This window comes from Letharia lupina (genome assembly GCF_014066315.1).
Source record: "Letharia lupina isolate WasteWater1 chromosome Unknown contig_24, whole genome shotgun sequence".
NCBI classification, from domain to species: domain Eukaryota; kingdom Fungi; phylum Ascomycota; class Lecanoromycetes; order Lecanorales; family Parmeliaceae; genus Letharia; species Letharia lupina.
Window position 1 is genome coordinate 646,125 of NW_023502993.1, and position 19,603 is coordinate 665,727.

At 51.2% G+C, this 19,603-nt stretch overlaps 5 protein-coding genes across 5 annotated transcripts; 2 read left to right on the forward strand and 3 right to left on the reverse strand.

The window, feature by feature from the left end:
* Positions 1-1,049: 1,049 nt before the first annotated feature.
* On the forward strand, positions 1,050-1,975 carry HO133_006423 (uncharacterized protein; the record flags this gene model as incomplete). The annotated part of the gene is made up of 3 exons (XM_037297321.1): positions 1,050-1,088; positions 1,287-1,769; positions 1,793-1,975. 3 exons carry the CDS (start codon positions 1,050-1,052, stop codon positions 1,973-1,975), a joined length of 705 nt encoding a protein of 234 aa, XP_037147446.1.
* A 5,825-nt stretch (positions 1,976-7,800) lies between these two features.
* On the forward strand, positions 7,801-8,568 carry HO133_006424 (uncharacterized protein; the record flags this gene model as incomplete). Its single annotated transcript, XM_037297322.1, has 1 exon — positions 7,801-8,568. One exon carries the CDS (start codon positions 7,801-7,803, stop codon positions 8,566-8,568), a length of 768 nt encoding a protein of 255 aa, XP_037147447.1.
* Positions 8,569-9,274: 706 nt separating this feature from the next.
* On the reverse strand, positions 9,275-11,475 carry HO133_006425 (uncharacterized protein; the record flags this gene model as incomplete). The annotated part of the gene is made up of 2 exons (XM_037297323.1): positions 9,275-10,282; positions 10,333-11,475. 2 exons carry the CDS (start codon positions 11,473-11,475, stop codon positions 9,275-9,277), a joined length of 2,151 nt encoding a protein of 716 aa, XP_037147448.1.
* A 2,111-nt stretch (positions 11,476-13,586) lies between these two features.
* Positions 13,587-15,641, reverse strand: HO133_006426 (uncharacterized protein; the record flags this gene model as incomplete). The annotated part of the gene is made up of 5 exons (XM_037297324.1): positions 13,587-13,660; positions 13,723-14,875; positions 14,932-15,134; positions 15,189-15,429; positions 15,483-15,641. The coding sequence occupies 5 exons, from the start codon at positions 15,639-15,641 to the stop codon at positions 13,587-13,589; spliced, it is 1,830 nt and encodes a 609-aa protein (XP_037147449.1).
* A 1,463-nt stretch (positions 15,642-17,104) lies between these two features.
* Positions 17,105-19,188, reverse strand: HO133_006427 (uncharacterized protein; the record flags this gene model as incomplete). Its single annotated transcript, XM_037297325.1, has 3 exons — positions 17,105-18,904; positions 19,100-19,107; positions 19,164-19,188. The coding sequence occupies 3 exons, from the start codon at positions 19,186-19,188 to the stop codon at positions 17,105-17,107; spliced, it is 1,833 nt and encodes a 610-aa protein (XP_037147450.1).
* Between the last annotated feature and the right edge of the window lie 415 nt (positions 19,189-19,603).

A 19,603-nucleotide genomic window follows, 5' to 3' on the forward strand; every position in this document is an offset into this window, starting at 1 on the left:
TTGGCCGAACCGAAAAAAAAGTCGCGTGCTCGATGCTGGCTACAGACATGGAGACTTTAGCCATGCTTTTGGCTAATTCAAAGGCATGAAACGCCTCCGGAAAGTATACCCGAGTCAGAAGACGTGCAAAGGACCGGGAGAATGGAAACAATCAAAAGGGGCGACCTCGGCTTCATGTTCTGACTTGTCCCAGCTTTTGCGACGTGCTTCGAGACTGGTCGGACGGCAAAGTCAGCCAGTAATCCAATAGTGCGATGACGGTGTCCTTCCGAAATACGGGGTACCGCCATCCACGCTGACAGCCTGACAGTACTCAGCGACCCTTGCCTGCCGAGTACGAAGAGGACAAAGGATTTCAATGATAGCGGAATGAGAGCCCCTCATCCACTTCTAATTCATAGTGATGCTGCTGCTTGCAAATCTGCGCGACTGCAGAAGAAAGGTGAGACAAAATGGCAAAAGAAAGAGGAGCAACCGCTAGGAAGCATTCACCCACGTCGAAATGCCATTAAAAGTGCTCGTCACTGCCGCACTTTCTGTTCCTCCAACCTCCTTCGTCACCTCATGAACAGCCTCATATCCTGACCCATTCGTCGGCGAATGACCACCCTTTATTTTCTCATACTCCTTCACCACCCCAAGAAGCCTTCAGCAATGCGGCCTCTTTTCTGTCAGCACCTCTGTACCAAAAAAACGTCATGGCATAATTCGAGCGAACTTCAATCACGTCACGAGTAGCGAAGAGTGGACTGATAAACAAGACAAATGATAGCGAGCAACAGACAAACCAAACTACAAAATATCGAATACCGAATGCATACTCGGACCAGTCCCGAGCACCCAGCAGAGGAGCATTCATGGGTCAGGATCGAAATTGTATGTCAAGCACCCAGCAGTGATACTCCCTCCCATACCGTCGTTAGAGTAACCTGGAAACCTATCAGTGTTCAAGTTTGGACGGGGTCGTAGCAGCCAACTACTTACATGTCTCCCAAGCATTGTAAAGGAGCGTAGTGCAATTGAACTCGAGCGTTGTAGGTAGAGGGTACATGACGGTAGCATTGTCAACGGAGCAACCGGGTGTCGCAGTGACTGTCATGTTATATCCACTTTCGTCAAGTGTTGAACCCTGGTTGTGATTGTCTCCTTGGCTGCTTCCGTCTAGAATTCCGTTATCGCTCTGGATCACCGTCAGTAGCACATTCTTGTTGGCGCTGCAAAAGCCGTCGGTTTTTTGTTGGACCTGAGTAGCGTCATGGTAACTGCCTGTGGGACTCGGCCTGCAGCTAACAGGGGCGGGCGGACTGTTAGGAGTGCTCGATGCTGTTGTACTCGTTGGTGGGGCAGACGATGGGGGTGGAGGGGGACTTGTGGAAGTTGCTGGAGGAGTCGATGAGGGCAAACTTGTTGTGGAAGTCGTGGATGAAGCCACCGAGGACGAACTGCTCGTGGTGGTGGTAACAGTAGAGGAAAGCGTCGAGGACGGAATACTGGTGATAGCTGTGGATGGCACTGTGGATGAGACACTCGTGGAAGTCGGAGAGGTCGACGTGGATGAGACACCTGTGGGAGTTGAAGAAGAAGCCGCTGTGGACGAAGCGCTTGGGGATACTGATAGAGTCGCCGACAGTGAGCCGCTTAGCAAAGGGTTGGAACTCACTGGAGAGCTAGCAGAAGTGGCCAAGGTTGTCAAAGTCGGAGCTGTCGCTATTGATGATGCTGCATTAGACGCGGGCGTATCAGTAGCGGGTTGTCCATTGACGGGAACGGTGAGTATTTGACCGACGAACAGATCAGTGGCGATCACACCGGGGTTTGCGGCTTCGAGGGATTCCACGGAGATCCCAGCACTGTACGCAATGCCCAAGAAGGTGTCGCCGTCTTGAGCGGTGGTGGTGTTTGTTGCGAAAGAGCCTCGAGTAATGAGTGGGATTGTGAACAGCAAACGTACTACCAGGGCACTGCTGACAAGTGAGCGGCTGCGCATCTTGATGTAAAGGGCCGATCAGAGAGGAAAAGGGAAGCGAATCGATCGCTATGAGGGTGAATGCTGAGAACTGAACCACGATTTTTTTGATGGGATGTAATTGTTGGCACTGGGACAGTAAGGGTATGTATGATATTTATGCACAGATGGACCGAGTCTGTCGTGATGCTTGTGTTTGATTATGGCTCCTTATCTCGAATCGTCTCTTCCCAATCATAGCGAAACAAGAAAGAAATGGCATTGATACATGAGCTGAACGGGTTCGTCTATCTCTGATTGTTTATCCGTTCTCTTTATTGAGCTTTCTTGTTTTTCATTCATCGTAAAACAGGCGGCTTTATCATACTAGATGAATGTTTACGAGCACAAGGAAAGATAATGAATGGCAATAGAAAGGAAGAGTAGTGACTATACTGACAAAGAAGCTTGGGACAAAGTGCGCTGCCGCGGCGAAGCGCTTCCCGGAATTCCTCAAAGGACTTTGGGCTGGTTCTGAGAGCTCCGGTGGTCATATTCATGAATGGAGCCTGCGTAGCACCAATTCTGTGACCAGCAGACAGGATGTCATACTTCCTGCGAAGCAATCTGCGTGCTTGAAGCTAGGGCATTGTATCGCACCACAGCGACTTTGGAGGCTTACAGGTATCCAAGAATCACAGATAGCAGTATGGGACAGAGGAAGCGGCGCGGATGAATTGGCTTTCTGCTGCTTGCTCCGCTTCAAGTATATGGAAAATCCACCAGCTCCCATTCGAGCGGTGTTTTCTCATGGAGCCGGAAAAGGCGAGTTCTTGGCACTGGTCCGGCAAAAGATGCCTCGGTGCCAGAAGTGCCTAAACCTACGGTACAATACTTTATGGTGCCTAGTGGTGCTAAAGTGCTGAGTACTATACTACGCTGTCTTTTTGCAGGGCGTCAGATCAATCATGGTGGCCAAATGCTACTTATACAGCTGAAAGCCCCTCGCGTCACCAAGCTCATGCGCTCAGCAATCTTCCTCCGTGTTCTCAGTGACCGCATGTCTCGGTATGCGATATACGGTGGACCCGTATTAAGCCATGTATGCTCCATTACCAGGACCGGGCATGTAAATGTCGCTGATTGAGATAGGCCAGAAAGGGTAGCACAACATGATTCCACAATGTCACCGTCCTCGCCGTCTAATACCCAGAAGCTGTACCTCCAACGGTAGACCCAAGCATCGACAGGCACGCTGCCGACATGATCGAGGGGGCTATTGTCTTGCCTCTCGGAGGACCATGGTTTCCGTACGAGCAAGAGCGAACTCTTTTTTGCCTACGACTGGCCAGCCAATCCACATCCAATCCATACCATCTGTACTAAGCTTGCGAAGTGATCCCTTCAAGTGTCATGAATGAGAGGGCTAGGAAGCAAAACATTCTACAAAGACTTCGCTTAGCCGAGATTCTTGGCTCCCGCTTCACGGCGGCGATGGACTCGCAGGATGGCGATGAGGAGACCCTAGAAGGACCATGGCATTGCGAAGGTCTCATTGAACTCATTCACTGGCTACAGAAAGTCTACCCTCGCGACTAGAACCATCACCTGGTCCCATAATTTTTGAGGCGTCCGGAGAGTCGTGCCGCCCAGGTATCCGAATAAATATGGGTCGTCGTTCCAAACAGCTGGCCCTATGGCTATTGATTGCGCGAGATATTGCAAAGAATGCAGGGTATCATCCCAAACAGGTGGTCCTGCCGCTGATGTTACGCCAGATATGGCAAGCAATGCAGGGAGAACCGATGAACAGCCAAATAAAGCGGATTCTGATTTGATCGCGAAGCCTCTTATCAAGCGTCCAGTCCAGAATCTTGCATCATGGTCCCATGAACTGCCCTCAGGACACCCCACTCGCGATCTTGGTGCCGATCAAATGATCTCTACGCGCGATGCGAAGCCCCCGTGGGACAGCGCATGAGGGGCAGCTATCACCCAGCATAAATAACGCTCGAGACTGCATTTCTGGATGTAGCAACTCGATAGGCATCGCTGCCACGATGCTCGTGACCATTGTCTTGTTCGCCGTTGTGTTCACCTGCCTTGCCTGTGGTGCGAACATACGCGCTTTACCTGTCGCCCCTTCTTGCCTAAAGACTGGAGGACTTCAAAGCCAATCACATTTTGAATGTACTACATCCATTGACTGGGTTGGCGATGGTTATAACAATGAGGATTGCCGTGCCACAGTTCAACGCCTCTACACTGTTGAGGTAACAAAGCATCATGATACCGAATTCGAGTTTTTGTCACCCGGGGCAATGCCCTACACTTCGAATCCTGTAATGCAAACACCAAGGAGATACAGTGTCGGTCAGTCATGATCTGAGCTTCAGAAATTTCGCGCAGGCACTGACGGAGAGCCCGTCAGGCAAATGCACCCTTGCTATCGTCATGCTGGAGACCTTCCCTCGTGGCTCACTGCCTGGCCAAGATCCCCTCAGTCACCACGACTATACAGATACGGACCTTGCGTCTTTTCAGGACCTTTGGCTCGCTGCCGATTACATAGAGTTATGTTGTCTCGAGTTTCAGCACACCCCTGGTTGGGCGATCATTGGTGAGGCACTTCGTTGTCTCCTTTGGTGCCTACATGGTCTGACCAGCAACAGGGGAGCGTGACTCCATGGGTGTGTTTATATGGACTACCAACTCAGCTGAGGACCGAGAGGTTCCACAGGGAGCCCCCACGCTTCCCTTCTCGTCAAATCTCACGAGATTGCTTACTTCTGTAAACGAATCTGGAGTTCACATAATCCTGGATGACTGAAGTCGTTCAGAGTCTGAAGCCGTGCTAGCTTTCATCTTACTACATGGACAGTTGTGGGTCAAGCGCGTTGTCTGGTTCAATTGCAATCACATTCATGAAATACGATTCAAAGAACTAATCGTCTCGGGAGACATGCGAGTCGTAGTGCAGAGAGAATAAAAGCAGACTGAAGTTCTGCTTCTAGATGAGAGACCGTTGGAAGAAGCAAGTGTTACTCTTATGTGATAGTCATTCTGTCGCACTCTGAGTATCTGCTCTCATGTTCCCATGCATCATTTTCGTCTCTGAACTCACTGTCCTTCAATAATCTACCGCGATTTCAGTGACAAGACAAAAGGAATGATGCCTAAAACACGACCTTTGCCTCGAAATATATTCGCACGTTGAGAAGTTTGTCCAGGGGTCTGCAGACAGTCATGGCGGCAAGCGCCATCGCAACGGCGGTGTCCAAACACCAATCGCTTCGAGGACAGATGCGCTGCTAACCTCATCAACTGCTGTCACTTACTGATAAAATTGAATATATGTAGCAGCCCACAGCAGCACACTCGTAGGCTATCCTTTTTGGGTGCTTGGGGGGTAAGCCTGGAGACATGACCAGCTGCAAACATAGATCGACTTCTTCGCTTTCTGTTTGAACCGCCCCTAATGGCTGGATCCGGATTGTAGCAACCTCGGAAGCTCGATGATTGTGTCCGCCAATGAGGATAAACCCCTCTGTACTATACCGGAGACCAATGCTCCGCCACGCAACCCCCATCCTCATTACCATCAAGCCCTCAAGACTGTCAAGTCTAGTTCGACGAGTATTCAGCTCCATACTAGAGAATTATAGCGAAATTCGAAGACTCATGAGGAAGATGACAAATGTTGTTGCGATGAAGATGAGATATATACTGGCTGCGACACTAACTGGTCGCACGACCTGGACGAGGACAAGCTCGCACTATCTCTCAACGCGGCGGCAATAAAAGATCAGAATGGATGTTCGTCAGTGAGTCTCTCCCCTCAGTCTTTGCTTCGTAATATACCTCTGAGACGTGTACTCATCACGGTCGAACCGTCGGCCTAGATGGTTAACCAGATCACGAAACAAGTCTTCACCTGCGGAGATCACCTGCCAGATTGATGCACCGATCCCCCCAAAACTCGTCACTTTACCTGTACGAAAAGTGTTTTCGACGCGCTTGACCATTTTCGTTAACATCCTTTGACAGGAAGAGCCGACTCACTTTGATGAATACCCAAAAAAAAACATGCGCGAATGAAGATACAGGGAGCGTAGGGTGTGAGACGTGCGGCCGTCGGACTCACAGTTAAAAGAGGAAAATCAGAGCATTTGGGATGATTTCTTGAAAAGTGTCACTTTTACTTGGCGACGCGCCTGGACTGTAGGACTTCAACGGGTGCGATCCGAATTTCGACGCTTTGGATCCGGAGTCCTGGGGCGGATTGGCGGCGCGGTTGAAGTGGGCGGGGGAGGGTGGCGGATTCTGGGGAGTTGAGGGAAGGCGGGGGAGTCGTGAGTGGGAAGGGAAGGAGTTGGGGTCTGTTGAGGGGATATTGGTGGGGTTGAAGGGTTTTTGGAGGGAGTGAAGGGAATGCTTACGGGTGGAGGGCCCAGCTGAGTGAGTTATTCTCGGGAAGAGGATCCGTATCTGTGTAAGAGGATCGAGCAAGAGTGGTGCATCAAGGGGAGAAAAGAACCCTAGAGGCTTCTTCTTTTCCATGTTGACACACTTTGTGGGTATTAACCGTAAAAAGTTGACTGTTCGTCTCGGGGAATTCGGAATAACGGCCATTCGAAGCAGGGAAAAATTATTTTTCCTTCACTAAAAGGAACACTTATCTAGGGTTCATTCAGTTACAACTGTCATTTTCCCTTGGAGAGTACCCATCGAGACCCAGAAAACTTCAAGATTGAAAAGAAGCCAAATCGGTCAACGCGCCACACAGCGCAGCCCCGAAGTCGTGAAGGATGTGGTCGCAGACTACGTTTGCGACAAAGAGCCAGGATCGCACAGACACCTGAAGGCCGTCCTCAATCGCAGATACATGTTTCCACCCATTTGAAAAGCCATACTTTCCAGGACGGAGACGTGCGGGCTGCTTCACAATGCTGATTCCCCCCTGTATGCGGGAACGCTGCCGATTGGAAAGAACGGAAATGAAGGAGGCGCAGGATGAGTCTCCCAAAGTTACCGCGAAGGGTAGCGAAGCCTCCCTCGCGGATGACTTGGAAACACCCGCCGAGCACGACCATGACCATGAAACGCTAGAGGAGCTAGTGGCTCGGGGAGCGGCCATCTGACTGCGGCTTGGTTTGAAACGATTCCAGAAGGCGGAGTAAGCGCTTCGGAGGGGGATCTCTTTCCTGGATGGGCCCGGGCAGGTGCAGCGAGGCGGCAGTGTTCGTCTTGGTCAGCCAATCAGGGAATATTTCCCCGGAGCGAGGCACTCGCGGCTGATTATGCAACAGGCTCATGGAAGGTCCAAACCGCGCTACGGATCTTGGGCAGATGCTGTTCATGTTTCGAATTCTCGAGGGGGGAATGCGAGGCAGTAGCATTCTTTCGAGTGGCGCTAAGGTGATCTGTCTATACCTTGCAGGCGAGAAATGAACCATGGTGAGCTTCGAAGAGACAGCCCCGCTTCCCGAGTGTGCGACGAAGTTGTGGAGGAACTGGGGAAGGTTTCGGCCGTGTCCGTTGCAGGTTGGTCTCTGGTCTGTTTCGGTTGCCACAGCCGAACCGCCCAAGATGATGTGAGTCGGCGCTACGAGCAAGTCACGAGTACGAGAGGTTGAAACCGACTGGATTTCTCGCGGCTTGCGATCTTCAGTGCAAACGTAAACCTGCGTCCCTCGTTGCTCGAAGATGGCAGATTAGGGTCTACCCACTTCGTATCGTTCCCAAATCCGCGCTCCACGAGAACGACAATCGGACTCCTGGGTCGCAGCTTGGCTCTAGGCTGACGAGGGGACAGGCCGAGTCCCTGTCGCCTGTACCGTCCTCTTTGAGAAATCATGCCTGTTGCGAATGTGCTTGTCACGCAATACATCGTGAGCCATCCCAAAGGCAACGGACCATGCCTTCGCCAATGCGTTCATTTCATCACCTTCGGTCTCTCTTACGGATCGGCGGAGGTGCACGGCTGCCCTCTCATCCTTGAACTGGACTTGTCCAAACATCAGCCGCCTCAAAAGCACCTCTGTGAAGAATTCACGGGGCGGAACAGAGAGGTTGCCGAAAACTTCTTTTCCGTCCCCGCGAACGAGGAGGAGTTTCACCGGGCCTTGGGAGAGCTTGAGCAGAGGATGAAGCGCGAACCGCGGGGAGGTTGCGTCGCGGTCCTGATCAATTGCACGGCAGGCATGCATAGGAGTGTGGCGATGGCGGAAAGGCTGGCGGAGGCGGTGTGGAGCTGGGGTGGCTTCGGAGCCGAATGTTTGCATCTGGACCTCTGGAAGGGCATGACGATGCAAGAGAAGACGGCGGCAAGGGTGGGTGACACGGGGATGTCTGAAGGAAGACCAGCGCGAGGACATCGACACTCGAGGCACGGGGTACAAGCAACGTCAGAAACACGAGCGAGCGAAAAGAGGCCGAGAGGACCAGCCGCGACAGCGGATGCGGTGCTACCCCCGAGAGAAGCACCTGTACCTCAGAAGACGGTATCGTGGGCGACAGCGAGATCTGTGGGGGAACTGCACCTTCAGAAACGCCAAACCGCTGACAGATCGGCTGATACATGGGGAAAGGATGAAAACCGAGGCAGGAGGCTTACTCCATGAGCAGGTGTGGCAGGGTCAGGCTATCTAGCGCTTTGTTTTAGTTACCGAAGTCTTTTGAGCTCCGTGGTCATGTAGTCTTGACTTTGTCAATAGCATATGTTGTTGCAGGGAGAAGGTGGAAGAGACAAAAGTCATGCGTAGCGAGAATCTCAATTCACAACAGGAGAAAGCTCTCCTCCTTTATCAATCAAAACAAATCGACTCTTGCTGTCAAAGGATCTTAAGCAGAAACAGTTGAACACACAGAAAGAAAGATTTGTGAAAACCGTCGCTTTCTTCTGGTACTGCGTCTGAGTTGTAAGAGACGACTTTAGCGGATTCTACGATTTCATCAAGGGTTTTCGCCCTCTATGCATCACGTTTGCTACAAAATCTTATCTCACCTTCAGCTGAAGGCCTCGATGAATTTCTTCCTCGCTCGACGCAGCTTGTGTCTCCCAGCGCTTCCGTCTCCTTCGTGTGAAAATGATGCATGGTTCACGGTAGACTCTAATCAATATCGGACATTTCGAGGCTCATGCTTCTGATAATTCAGCTAAGCTCTTGGCTGTTCTTACTGTCTATCGCGGGTAGGATAATGTGCTAGAAAGAGTGGTGCATGTTTGGATTTGATGGGACTCAGATTCGTTACCAGGCCAGGGGATGTGACGCTACTCCCTCTAGTCACAAGATCCTCCTCACTTCCGCTCTTGACACTTGTAGAGTACTAGTCTCCACTCTCCATGTCGTCCCCGTCTTCACTCTCGTCTTCAAGGCTACTCTCACTCGTCACGCTAGAACCCGACAGGCTCCAGCATCCTACACTGTCAGCACAAGATTTGCTTGTACTAGAGGTTAGCTCGGAGGTGCAAAGCTCGAGCGTTTTGCATGGCGTAGTGTCACACGAAGTATCTAGCCAGGCATCCGTAGCGGATCTCTTCTGTACTTCAAGCACAGAGTCGTCTGGATCTAGCTGCTGTCTTCCTACCCTACCAAGGCTTATGTTGTCCTCGTCTTCGATCGAGGTGGGTATAATTGAGGTGTTTGGCGAGACATGACGTGTTCCGTTTGCCCCCGCGATCCATTTGTCCAGAAGCGGCCTGCATCCTGCACTGACCCTAGAGATAGAGATCTTGCCCCGTTGCTCGATTTCCTGCTGTTCAGCATGCCGCTTACAAACAAGGATTCTGACATGACGGCTGACTTTCTTATACGGCTTGCCCGTCTCCAGCTGCAACGTGTCCTGCACCATGTTCCAGAAGCCCGAAATATTTCCCCAATCAACCACATCTTTCAACTTGAGGCATATCTGAAGTAGGATGATTTCGTCTTTCGGCTGGTACAACAACTGAGTTCGCCTAGATTTTGGCACATTGTCTTTCCTTTTCACATCCTTTCTCATAAGCCCAGTTTGTGCTGATCTTCTCGATTCGTTTGGAGAAGCCGATGCTTTTGGGTCTGATACGCGAGATCTTGTGCCACGTGTTCCAGCCAATTCTTCAATAGCCGTTGTTGGCTTCTTGTCGTTTTGAGAAGCCGATACTCTTGGGTGTGATAGACGAAGTCTTGTAGTACGTTTTGGCGCGACTTCTTGGACAGCCAGTGTTGGCTTCTCCTCAGCTATGAATTCCGTTCTATCTTCGATGTGCGCTTCAAAACCAGTCGGTTCTGGAATTGCAGGCTCAATGGCTCTCGCAGGGTCCTCATTGCCGTTCATGTCATGTATACAACGACGCTGTGGCATAAGTCAGCTAGCCCTAATTGGATCGTAGGTATACTGCTGACATGTCTGTTGTGGCAGTCATTGCACGCTTTATGTATATTTTGACCCAGCAGCATATCATTGATTGGTTTGTGTTCGACACGTTTCATGGGTTTCGTGAGTGCCACGGTTTCGGCCGTATGATCGATCTTCTCCGCTGTTTCTGTCACTGAGGCCAGTTCATTCTTCGCTTTCTGCACAAGCTGCTTCTCTTCAGGCATTTCTTGGCTGACTTTGACTTCGAGAGCAGAGAGAAGCTCGCGAGAAACTATTGACGGGCTAAGTCCTGGCACGGCAGCATCTGTCTCATTTCTCCTTTTGTCGTGAGCTTTCAAGCGGTCCTTAAGTGATGAAACCAGACCCTGGGACGGGATACAGCGGCGGACGCAAAGACTGCAAGTATCTTCCGGACTCAGTGTATCGTAATTCTCGGCTGTCCTCGGCTTGGCTTGGAATTCGTCGTCTTTTTCCAAGCGCTCGACAAGGTCGGAGTTCTTACCATGGCAGAGTAGGCCACGTGCTCTGAGTTCTTCTCTCATGGCACTCTGAGTCAGGTTCTTGTAGCGTATGGGGAATACCTTGATTGGTTCTTCTTTGCTGCAACCTTTGCGCGTGTCTTGCCTCGGTGCTGCCTGACCAATCGGGGTTGTAGGTTCATGGATCTTTTGCGGAGCACAAGCGGATATTGAATTAACGATAGGTAGTTGAAATAGAGGAACGAAAGGCGAAGGAGCAGTAGGTACGGGGAGTGGATTCCTAGAGATAGCAGATCGAGAGGCAGTAGCAGCAGGTGGGACGTTCTTGTTGACATTGGGGTGATCGGTATCAGCTGCAGGCGGTCGGTCCTTGGTGGCATAGGGTCGAGGGCCAGCAGCTGGGAGCGTTAGGTGTTTGGAGACATAAGGTCGAAATGCAGTGCCTGCAGGCGGTATATTCCTAGAAGTATAGGCCGCAGGGTCAGCAGCTGTGGACGGTAGGTTTCTAAAGATACATGGTCGAGGCGCAATGGTCTGTGGTTCCTCGAATGAATAGGAAGGGAGAGGGGTTGGCGGTGTCGCGAAGTGTTGAGTAGGTATAGTGGGATGTTCGGGCGGGTGGGAAGGGCGTTGCACGCTCCTCTGACAGTCTGCCATGAGTCCGCCAAGGTACATGTTGTAGTCCGTCATGGTCTCTGCTGCCGAGAGGCTCGAGAGTCTGCAGTCGACGCGCAAGAGGGTAAATTTAGCGTGTGAATGACTCTTGCAAAAGCTTGGCATCACGGTTTGTCCCCACCGCAACACTTATAAATAAATTTACAAACTCGAAAGACATGATTTTCGAGCTTAATTTTAATTTTTGAGACAGAACTATAGCTTATTCCTGAATAAAGATACACAGACAGTACAATTCGTTTCGACTAGAACTTTCATCAAGAAGTCATGCAGAACCCTCCCGCAAAACTTCGCTCACGATCAAGCAACGCCATCGACCTCTACGCTTGTTTATGCGCACATGATGGACGCCTATTGCATTTTGAAACACACGTTACTCCAGGGCAGCGGAGCTTGCGCTTGGGGGGGCTGGAGTTGAGTAGATTGCCTGTTGTGATTTTGTAGGGGAAAAGTCCGTCTCCGGTTGCTGATTCTGGAATCGATTTCGTCTCGACAGTTGTCTCACTGGTTTGGTACTGATGTAGACTCCTGCCTTGCGTAATGGTGGGCTTCGAGTCTCCATGAGCATGAATATTAGCATGAGGAGCCATAACATACTCATGGGCTCCCGCGTCAGTTGTATATACGCGTCAAGCGCATCCCTACTGTGATGACACCGTCTGGTAATTCTCCAATGTGCCACATTGCAAGAGGTGGCAGATCCTTGAATGTTCCCAATTTTTTGATGACCGCACATTGGCGGTTATCGAAATCGGTGCTGTCCCGTTCTTGCTCGACATATGCTTTCGAGTACAAGTATGCTTAGGTCTACCCTCAATTGTAATGCCGCTACTAATAAGTCTCAATTCTCAACGATTCATCATGCCTTTTGCGCTGGGAAGCCTTTTTTTACCATTCTGTTGCCTCTGCTCTGTGCGCAGACGAGCAACGTGAATGATTACAATCCGAACACGACAGGAGCGGAGAGCATGACATGAAGAGACCGCGTCAGTCTCGCCGAAGTGCCAGCGACAACGTGGACGTCTTCCCGGACAGCATTGCTGTGTTCCGACTCGATCAAGTCACAGAGAGCTTCTTCCGTCCCTTCGATCGTGACGCTCCGCAACTTCTCCAAATAAATAAATGCATACGATCGCGCAGAGCCCCGTTCACCGTAAGGTGACACGAGGCCCTTTTTGGTCCGTACTCCACCATCACCCATCGGCCACATCCCAACACTCACGTGCGTCACACCATATCCCCAGAAAACCCCCCCCCCTCCCCCAATCTGCTCTGCTCCGCTCTACCCCTCCGCCCCACTCTCCCCTCCCTGAAACCCAGCAACCTCCACATCCCCATCCCCACCGCCAACCGCGCCTCACGCAAGAACGCCGGCGTCAGTCGCTACAACCGTGAATAAAGAACAATGATAAAAACCAACCGCTCCGCTCCGCTCCGTACCCTTGCATCTATCTTGCCCAGGCCAGGGCCAGGTCGGGACGGATTTCCGCCAAGGAGTGGGAAAGGGGTTCGGATTAAGAAGTGGGCCCCGTGTCGACGGGGGTTGGAGGTACACGTCGTCGCTGGGCTGTGCGGTGGGTCGGAGGGAGGGAGGGAAGTCCATACGAGCTATTTTCATGCATCATCAACATTTCCGCAGCCATGTCTGTTCAGTTCATTTAGTAAACGACGCCATAAACGAACGACATCGAAACAAAGTCGAAAGAGGAACCATGCAAATCCAGTACTGCAGACCCCAAATACTCCCACCACGAATCCTCGTCAAGCGCGTTGAATGCAGAGCTCGCGACGCCGCTTCGAGCTTTCGATTAGGATATCGCCGAATGAGAAGCACACTGCGAATGAATGGTAAAGGCCGGAAGGAGAATGGTTTGGAATGGTGGGGGGGCTTTTAGATCTTAGGGGGGTCTGGCTAGTTGATGGAGACACTAGGAGGTAGAGCGAGTTTGAAGTGTGCATGGAAGGAGCAAGAAGGCACCTGATCGCTCCGATATGAAGGTGTGAATATGGACAATGAATGCTAAACGAGCTATGGACATAAAATAGGGAGCGAAAGAATTAGGGATATAGTGTACATGAAAACTCTCATCAAAAACTAACTCCGTCGCCGCAAGCGTCAATCAAAATTAGTAATTAGCAGACGAGTCGCCCGCAACAGGCACAATCGTACTCGTCACAACGCTTCCTGGAGGCGCATAGCCTATACGTGACTTCAGATCAGCAATTTTCGCAGGACCGTTTCAATCTCGAGGCATCACTCACCGCCTAAATTGGTAACTGCAGCGGCCACCTCCCTCCAAAATCCGCATACACTCTTCGTCGTCTCACTATCACTAATCACACTAAAGCCCAAATCCCCCGCATTCAAAACGTTCGTCAACTCATCGGCACTGCTACTCCCAGCTTTTGGCCAGTTGATCGCGGGCGGTATATTAAGCAGCTTCGCATAGGTATTCGGATCTCCACTTCTCGCATGTGACACGAGGTAGGACTGATAAGTTTGTGCGAAGGAACCAAAGCCGGGGATGAGCGGGAATGGTGCATTGTCGCCGAGAGCTGTCAAGTCTACGTTGAGGTCGTAGAATGTGGGAAGGAGATCTGTAGCGTGGAAGCCTGGCGTGACCGAGTATTGAAGGTTGTAGTTGATCCCGTTGTACGCATCGCTGAGGTAACGGACGTTGCATTGGAACGAGCTATCGGCCAACAAAGCTTTGGTGCGGTCGAACTCGGTAGTGTAATTAGAGCTTCCGCTCATGACGGGCGGGTAGCGTGCTTCGATCACAGCGTTCACGCCAGCACTTTGCCCGTAAGGTGGAAAGACTTCAGAGACGAAGGTTGAGAACTGGGCGTCGGTTGTCACGTCCGACGGGACGAATATGAAGGCTTCATCGGAGACGTGGCTCAGGATCAACGAGTCGATGTCTTTGTAAAAGTTCCCTGACGCGTATTCCAGCACAGCCAACTGCCGAATCAAACTCCCATCAGCAGCCGGCCCAACGGCAAAAGTCCCCTCGGGGCCCTGCTCGTTCAATTTCGTATTAGCGCTCTGCAAAGTCTCCGCGCTCGCAGCCCTCAGACAAGCAAGGCCTTGACCAGCGCATCCAGCTAACGTCGTAAAATTCTGGAATGTCTGCTCCAAACCTCCTTTGCGGTCAAATAAGAATTGAAAAGCTGGGCTCTGAATTACTGCTTTGCTGAACAGAGGATCTTGGCTTCCGCCAAAGGAGACGAGTTGGTGCAATATGGAGCCTGCACCGGCTGATTCGCCCCAAGCAGATACTTGGGTTGGGTCGCCGCCTACAAGGGAGATGTAAGACTGGATCCATTGGAGAGCAGCGCGTTGGTCGTAGAGGCCGGCATTCGGGAGGCCGTCCGATTCCATTGTCGTACCGGCGAGCCAGCCGTAGGCGCCGAGCTGATTTCTTGTCAGAATTGACAGGGGCGAACATTGGCTAGGAAAGGTGAATCTACCCGGTAATTACTCGCGACAAAAATAACATTCCCGCCTGACTCCTGCAGTACACCGGTCCCATCGTACAATGGCAGTATGTCTCCAAAAGAATCTTTGCCTCCAAAGATGTAGGCTCCTCCATAGAACCAAGATACGACCGGTAGCTTCACCGATGGGTTCTCCACAGCTGCGGCTGGAACGTAGATATCCAGGAACAGACAATCTATGCTTTGATCAACACTCTTTTATCTACTGCGGGACAGAAACATGGACATACCTTCACTAGCATTGGCAAAGTACGGGACTGGTATCCCCGCCAGAAATTGATTCGCAGCCTCCCCAACCGGACTGCTGGCGCCAGGTCCCGTCAATTGAGGCCCTTTCAGAGGTGCTTGGATACAAATGGGGCCGTAAGAGCCATCTTGGACTTCGGTCTCCGTCTCCGGCGCTGCTGGTTTAGCCCATCGAAGATCTCCGACCGGCGGGGCGGCGAAGCGGATGTTTTTGAAGGTGTAGATCTGTGAAACAGATTAGAGGTAGGCACGAAAGAAGTGTGAAGAGAGAGGCAGACGTCGCCATCGGGGTTGTAATTGGCGGCCTGGTATGTCGCATATGGTAATTTCAACGTAGGCAGGGAGCCCGCTCGCTTATCGAAGCTAAGGCCTAGACCTGCTGGAGCTGTACGACATAATGCCGCCAAGGATAAGGCCAAGGCTAGTGTTTGCTTCATGTTGGATCTCCGAAGTGGTCATTCGAGGTTGGTGAGATTGCAGGCATGGTGTCGGGCCCCAACATAGCTTTATGACGGTCGTGGCTGCCATCAAAAAAGGAGTAAGGAAGGGCAAGAGTGGATGCCCAACCTCGGCACATGATTTTGGGCGATGAGATGCCATTAGCGTGGATGGAAGAGCAATGTAGTCACAGCCATACAAGTCGTTTGAGATTGTAAAATCAGCTGCAGTATCAAAGGTAGATGCCATGTTCGGATGATCAAGGAGGCACCTGGAGGAATGGAAATGTGGAGTGGGATAGGGAATATCGGTCGTGGTGCCAGATGCAGGGGCCCGACCGAAGCTACTCTCGGTACTCTCCCGCTTTCCCGCCTTCTCCCACCTTCTACTGGCCGCGCCTATGGGCCTCTCTCACGCGAGTCATACAAACATACTTTAATCCCAGTCACACACAAATCCAAGGTATCGCCGAGCCCCTAAATGAGGCACCACAGCCATTGGTAGAGCTATCATGCATACCTGACATGCATAGATCAAATGATGCATGAATTAAGTCGGCAGAAGGATATGACACGCCCCACATGCCAATGCCGTCCACCTATTATTGTCTCCGCCTTCGAGGTTGGTGATAGAATCGTTCCAATGGAGATAAAACGCCCGTAGCATGGCCAATAATGATGGTAGAAGGATCTAAACCAATATCCGTGCGAAGATGGGATAATCCAGGCACGCCAATAAGCTGTTGTATCGTGACGTAAGAGCGTTGATTAGCCCCGCACACACACACACTTACATACACACAAAAGCGGAGCCCCGGTCAAGTGGCAAACGGGTGGGAAGGGAGTCCATTTGATTACCAAAAGTCGAGGTGCCGGCCAGCCTCATGCAACAGATCTTAGTGTCGTGATCTTGCGACTCAGCCGCATTGCTGATGTAGGTACCTCGGAAAGTATCTATCTTGCACGGCAGGTACTCAAGAGGCGTGCAACCATTCATGACTCCTCGTTGCTTGCTCCGAAACGTTCGAGCGAAGAGGGAAGTTGTCCTCGGTCATTCACCAGGCCGTGCCACCCGGCGGGACGGTTGAACGGACATGGGGAAGGCGAGCTCTCTGCCAATGATCAGATACATTTTCTGAGCGAAATGAATGAAAACACCCCGATTGGATGGAGGTCCGCTCTCGGAGTACATCTACTAAAGCCGAAGCGTCCAGATGTCTATGGAGATCCAGCAAATACCGTGATACCTGCCACAGACACGATAACGCAGGAGTCAGGAGTATTAATGGGTATGAACCTGTCATACTCTCATGATTCTCTTGTAATTCCACAGGCTTCCTAGCCGACCCGACTCTCTTGAAGCCAGCTGAATAGTATACTAGTCCACGCAAGACTTGCCTCTCCGGGCTTGCCCATTGGCATAAAGCCCGGGGGTGCCTGCACTTGATAGCCCGACGACCCTATCATGCTCTATATACTAACACAACATCTGGCTTCTGGTTCGCAAGACCCCACGTTTTCCCCAATGCCGCCATTTTACGCAATACCCATTCCTTCTCTTCCGGTTTATCCAACATTCTGCCGATCGCTTTCAATGAGAGTATGATGAAGATGGGCCCCAGAAATGCCGCGGTGGATACATTTTCGACTGATTTGCAGATCTGGTGGGCGCAGTGTTTGTTTTCGGCCATGTACATTGCCCGTCGCTTTGCGGTGTCGTTTGGGCTCATGGTGGGACAGTCGGATGGGCTGGTTGCTGCTGGTGTTGAAGATCCAGTGGATCTAGTCCTCATAGGCACGTCTGCAACTGGGGAAGACGATGTCCGATCTGGCAAGATTTGCGGGGTTTCTCCGCTGCTCGTGACGTTGGTCTTTCTTGTAAGAGCAGCGCTTTCCACATCTCGGGGCGGCGTAGACTCTTCGACGATGACACTGGTCAAGGTCTCGCGAGAAAACATCATGTTGCGCGCTGCAAGCTTTTGGGCTGGTGTCATCTGTTCCCGGGACATTTGGAAGGTCGATTCCATGGCTGAAAGCTTAGCTTCTAGCCCAATCAAAGCGATGTTCAAGACTTTCAAAAGCGTCCAGTAACAGCAAAAAAAGGAGGCGACAAGAATGCCATGGTACTGATAGACGGTGGGAAACACCTTGTCGTCGACAGAAGATGGTACTTCTGTGGGTTCTTGTCCGGCCTCCGTCAATGCCTCAACGCATTTCTTGTGAATGGCTTTGTGATTCGACCTGTGCATATGCCCTCGGCGGACCAGATCCTGCAGCACCGAGCGATCCCGACCCCCACTCGCCATGTAGTGTACCGCGTCCATAACGTACCCAGGCTGCTGCACAATCTCCTGAAAGAATGCCTCTCGCGCGTCTTCAAATGCACTTTTACTAGCCGAGGAGTCGTGAATCTCTTGGGATAACTTCCGCCATGGCGCCAACGATAGGAAACATGGCTTCCCTGTATGGTACGATTCCAAAACTATCGAGTATCGGCAGGCTAGAAATACAGCTTTATCAAACTCCGTACGGTGCCGAGCCACTCCACGGAGCTGCATTAGATGGGCCGCCCCGCCCGCATGGCGGACCCACGAATTATGTTCCGTGCAGTTCAGCAGTTCGTAGAATGTGAGGAGAACCGTCGCACTAAGAGTGTCGGAATCAAGCCCTTCTGTTGGGTCTTGGAGAGATTTGTTCAATTTGAGTAGTGTTTTACCGTAAATCAAGCGGGAGTTCTGCACCAGATTTTTGTCCCGTGTTTGGCGGCCCAAAAATGAGAGCGATATGGCGCGGATAGCGTGGTTAAGGGTTGAAGATACTTCGGTACGACTTGCCATTTGAGCAAGCCAAATGCTGTGGCAATTGAAGGTTGGTGCGATGTGCACGGGGTTATCCGACACAACTGTACCGAGGAACAATGAGAGCAGCTGGGATTGGTATGCTGTTGGTGACAAGATGGACACCAAAGCGGATCTCTCGACGTCTTGGGATCGTCCACTGTTATCCGGTACCGGATTGGTGCCACTTTCACGAGAGACCTCCTGGGTCAAATACTCGAAAGGCGCAGAGTTGACAGGTCTACTACCGGAAGAAGTCAACAATGATGGGGGTGACCCCCTATCGATAGGTCTTTCGCCTTTATCGTCCGTCTTGTATAAATCCCGAATTGATGGGCCCTCGTCTACGAAGCTTATAGTCTGGTAGCCAGGACATTGCCGACCAGCTTTTCGGCACCGCAGACAGGTAGGTTGCTCTTGGTCGCACTAGACAGCAAGTCAGCGCATGCGATAGGCTGCAGGCTAAATTATCTTTGCGTTTCGATGAGGCTCTTGATTTTAATGATCCAAATCCGGCAAAACCTGAGGGGTGTTGCCCCCTAAGCATGTGGGTTGAGACATGCGCGCAACAAAGTCGGCTAATTTGGACTTGCTTACCTTGACACGGCGTTGTACACATACTCGGCAACCTTCGCGAGGGTGTCAACCAACCAAGCGATACAAAGATTTGAGGGCCATTAATCACCTTTGCTTCTTGGTGCTTTTACCATTGTGGGGTTTTGAGTGACGCTCTCTTGCCTTCCTTTTTGAGTAGGATCAAGATCGGTCTGGCATTAGGAGCGCTTGGGATGACGCCTTTTGATCGCGAAGTGTGTTTAGGTATATATATCGATGCAACTGCCAGTAGCATATATACGATACTTCATTCGGTAGTGGCCGGTTTCTCTCACTGCTCAGCCTCAAACCTGGGTTAATTAACTTTTTAGTCAGCATCAGCCACTCAGCTGTCTCGCGAAACACCACGAAAAACGTTAGCCTGGAAACTATACGAGATCTACACCAACAATGCTTGAAATTTCTTTTATCTTGCTCTACCGATATCAAGCTAGAAATCCTAAATCTACAAGCTATTTCAATTCTCTCAGGGTTGATCCCAATACAAGGGACGAGTTCTTGCCATAGTCT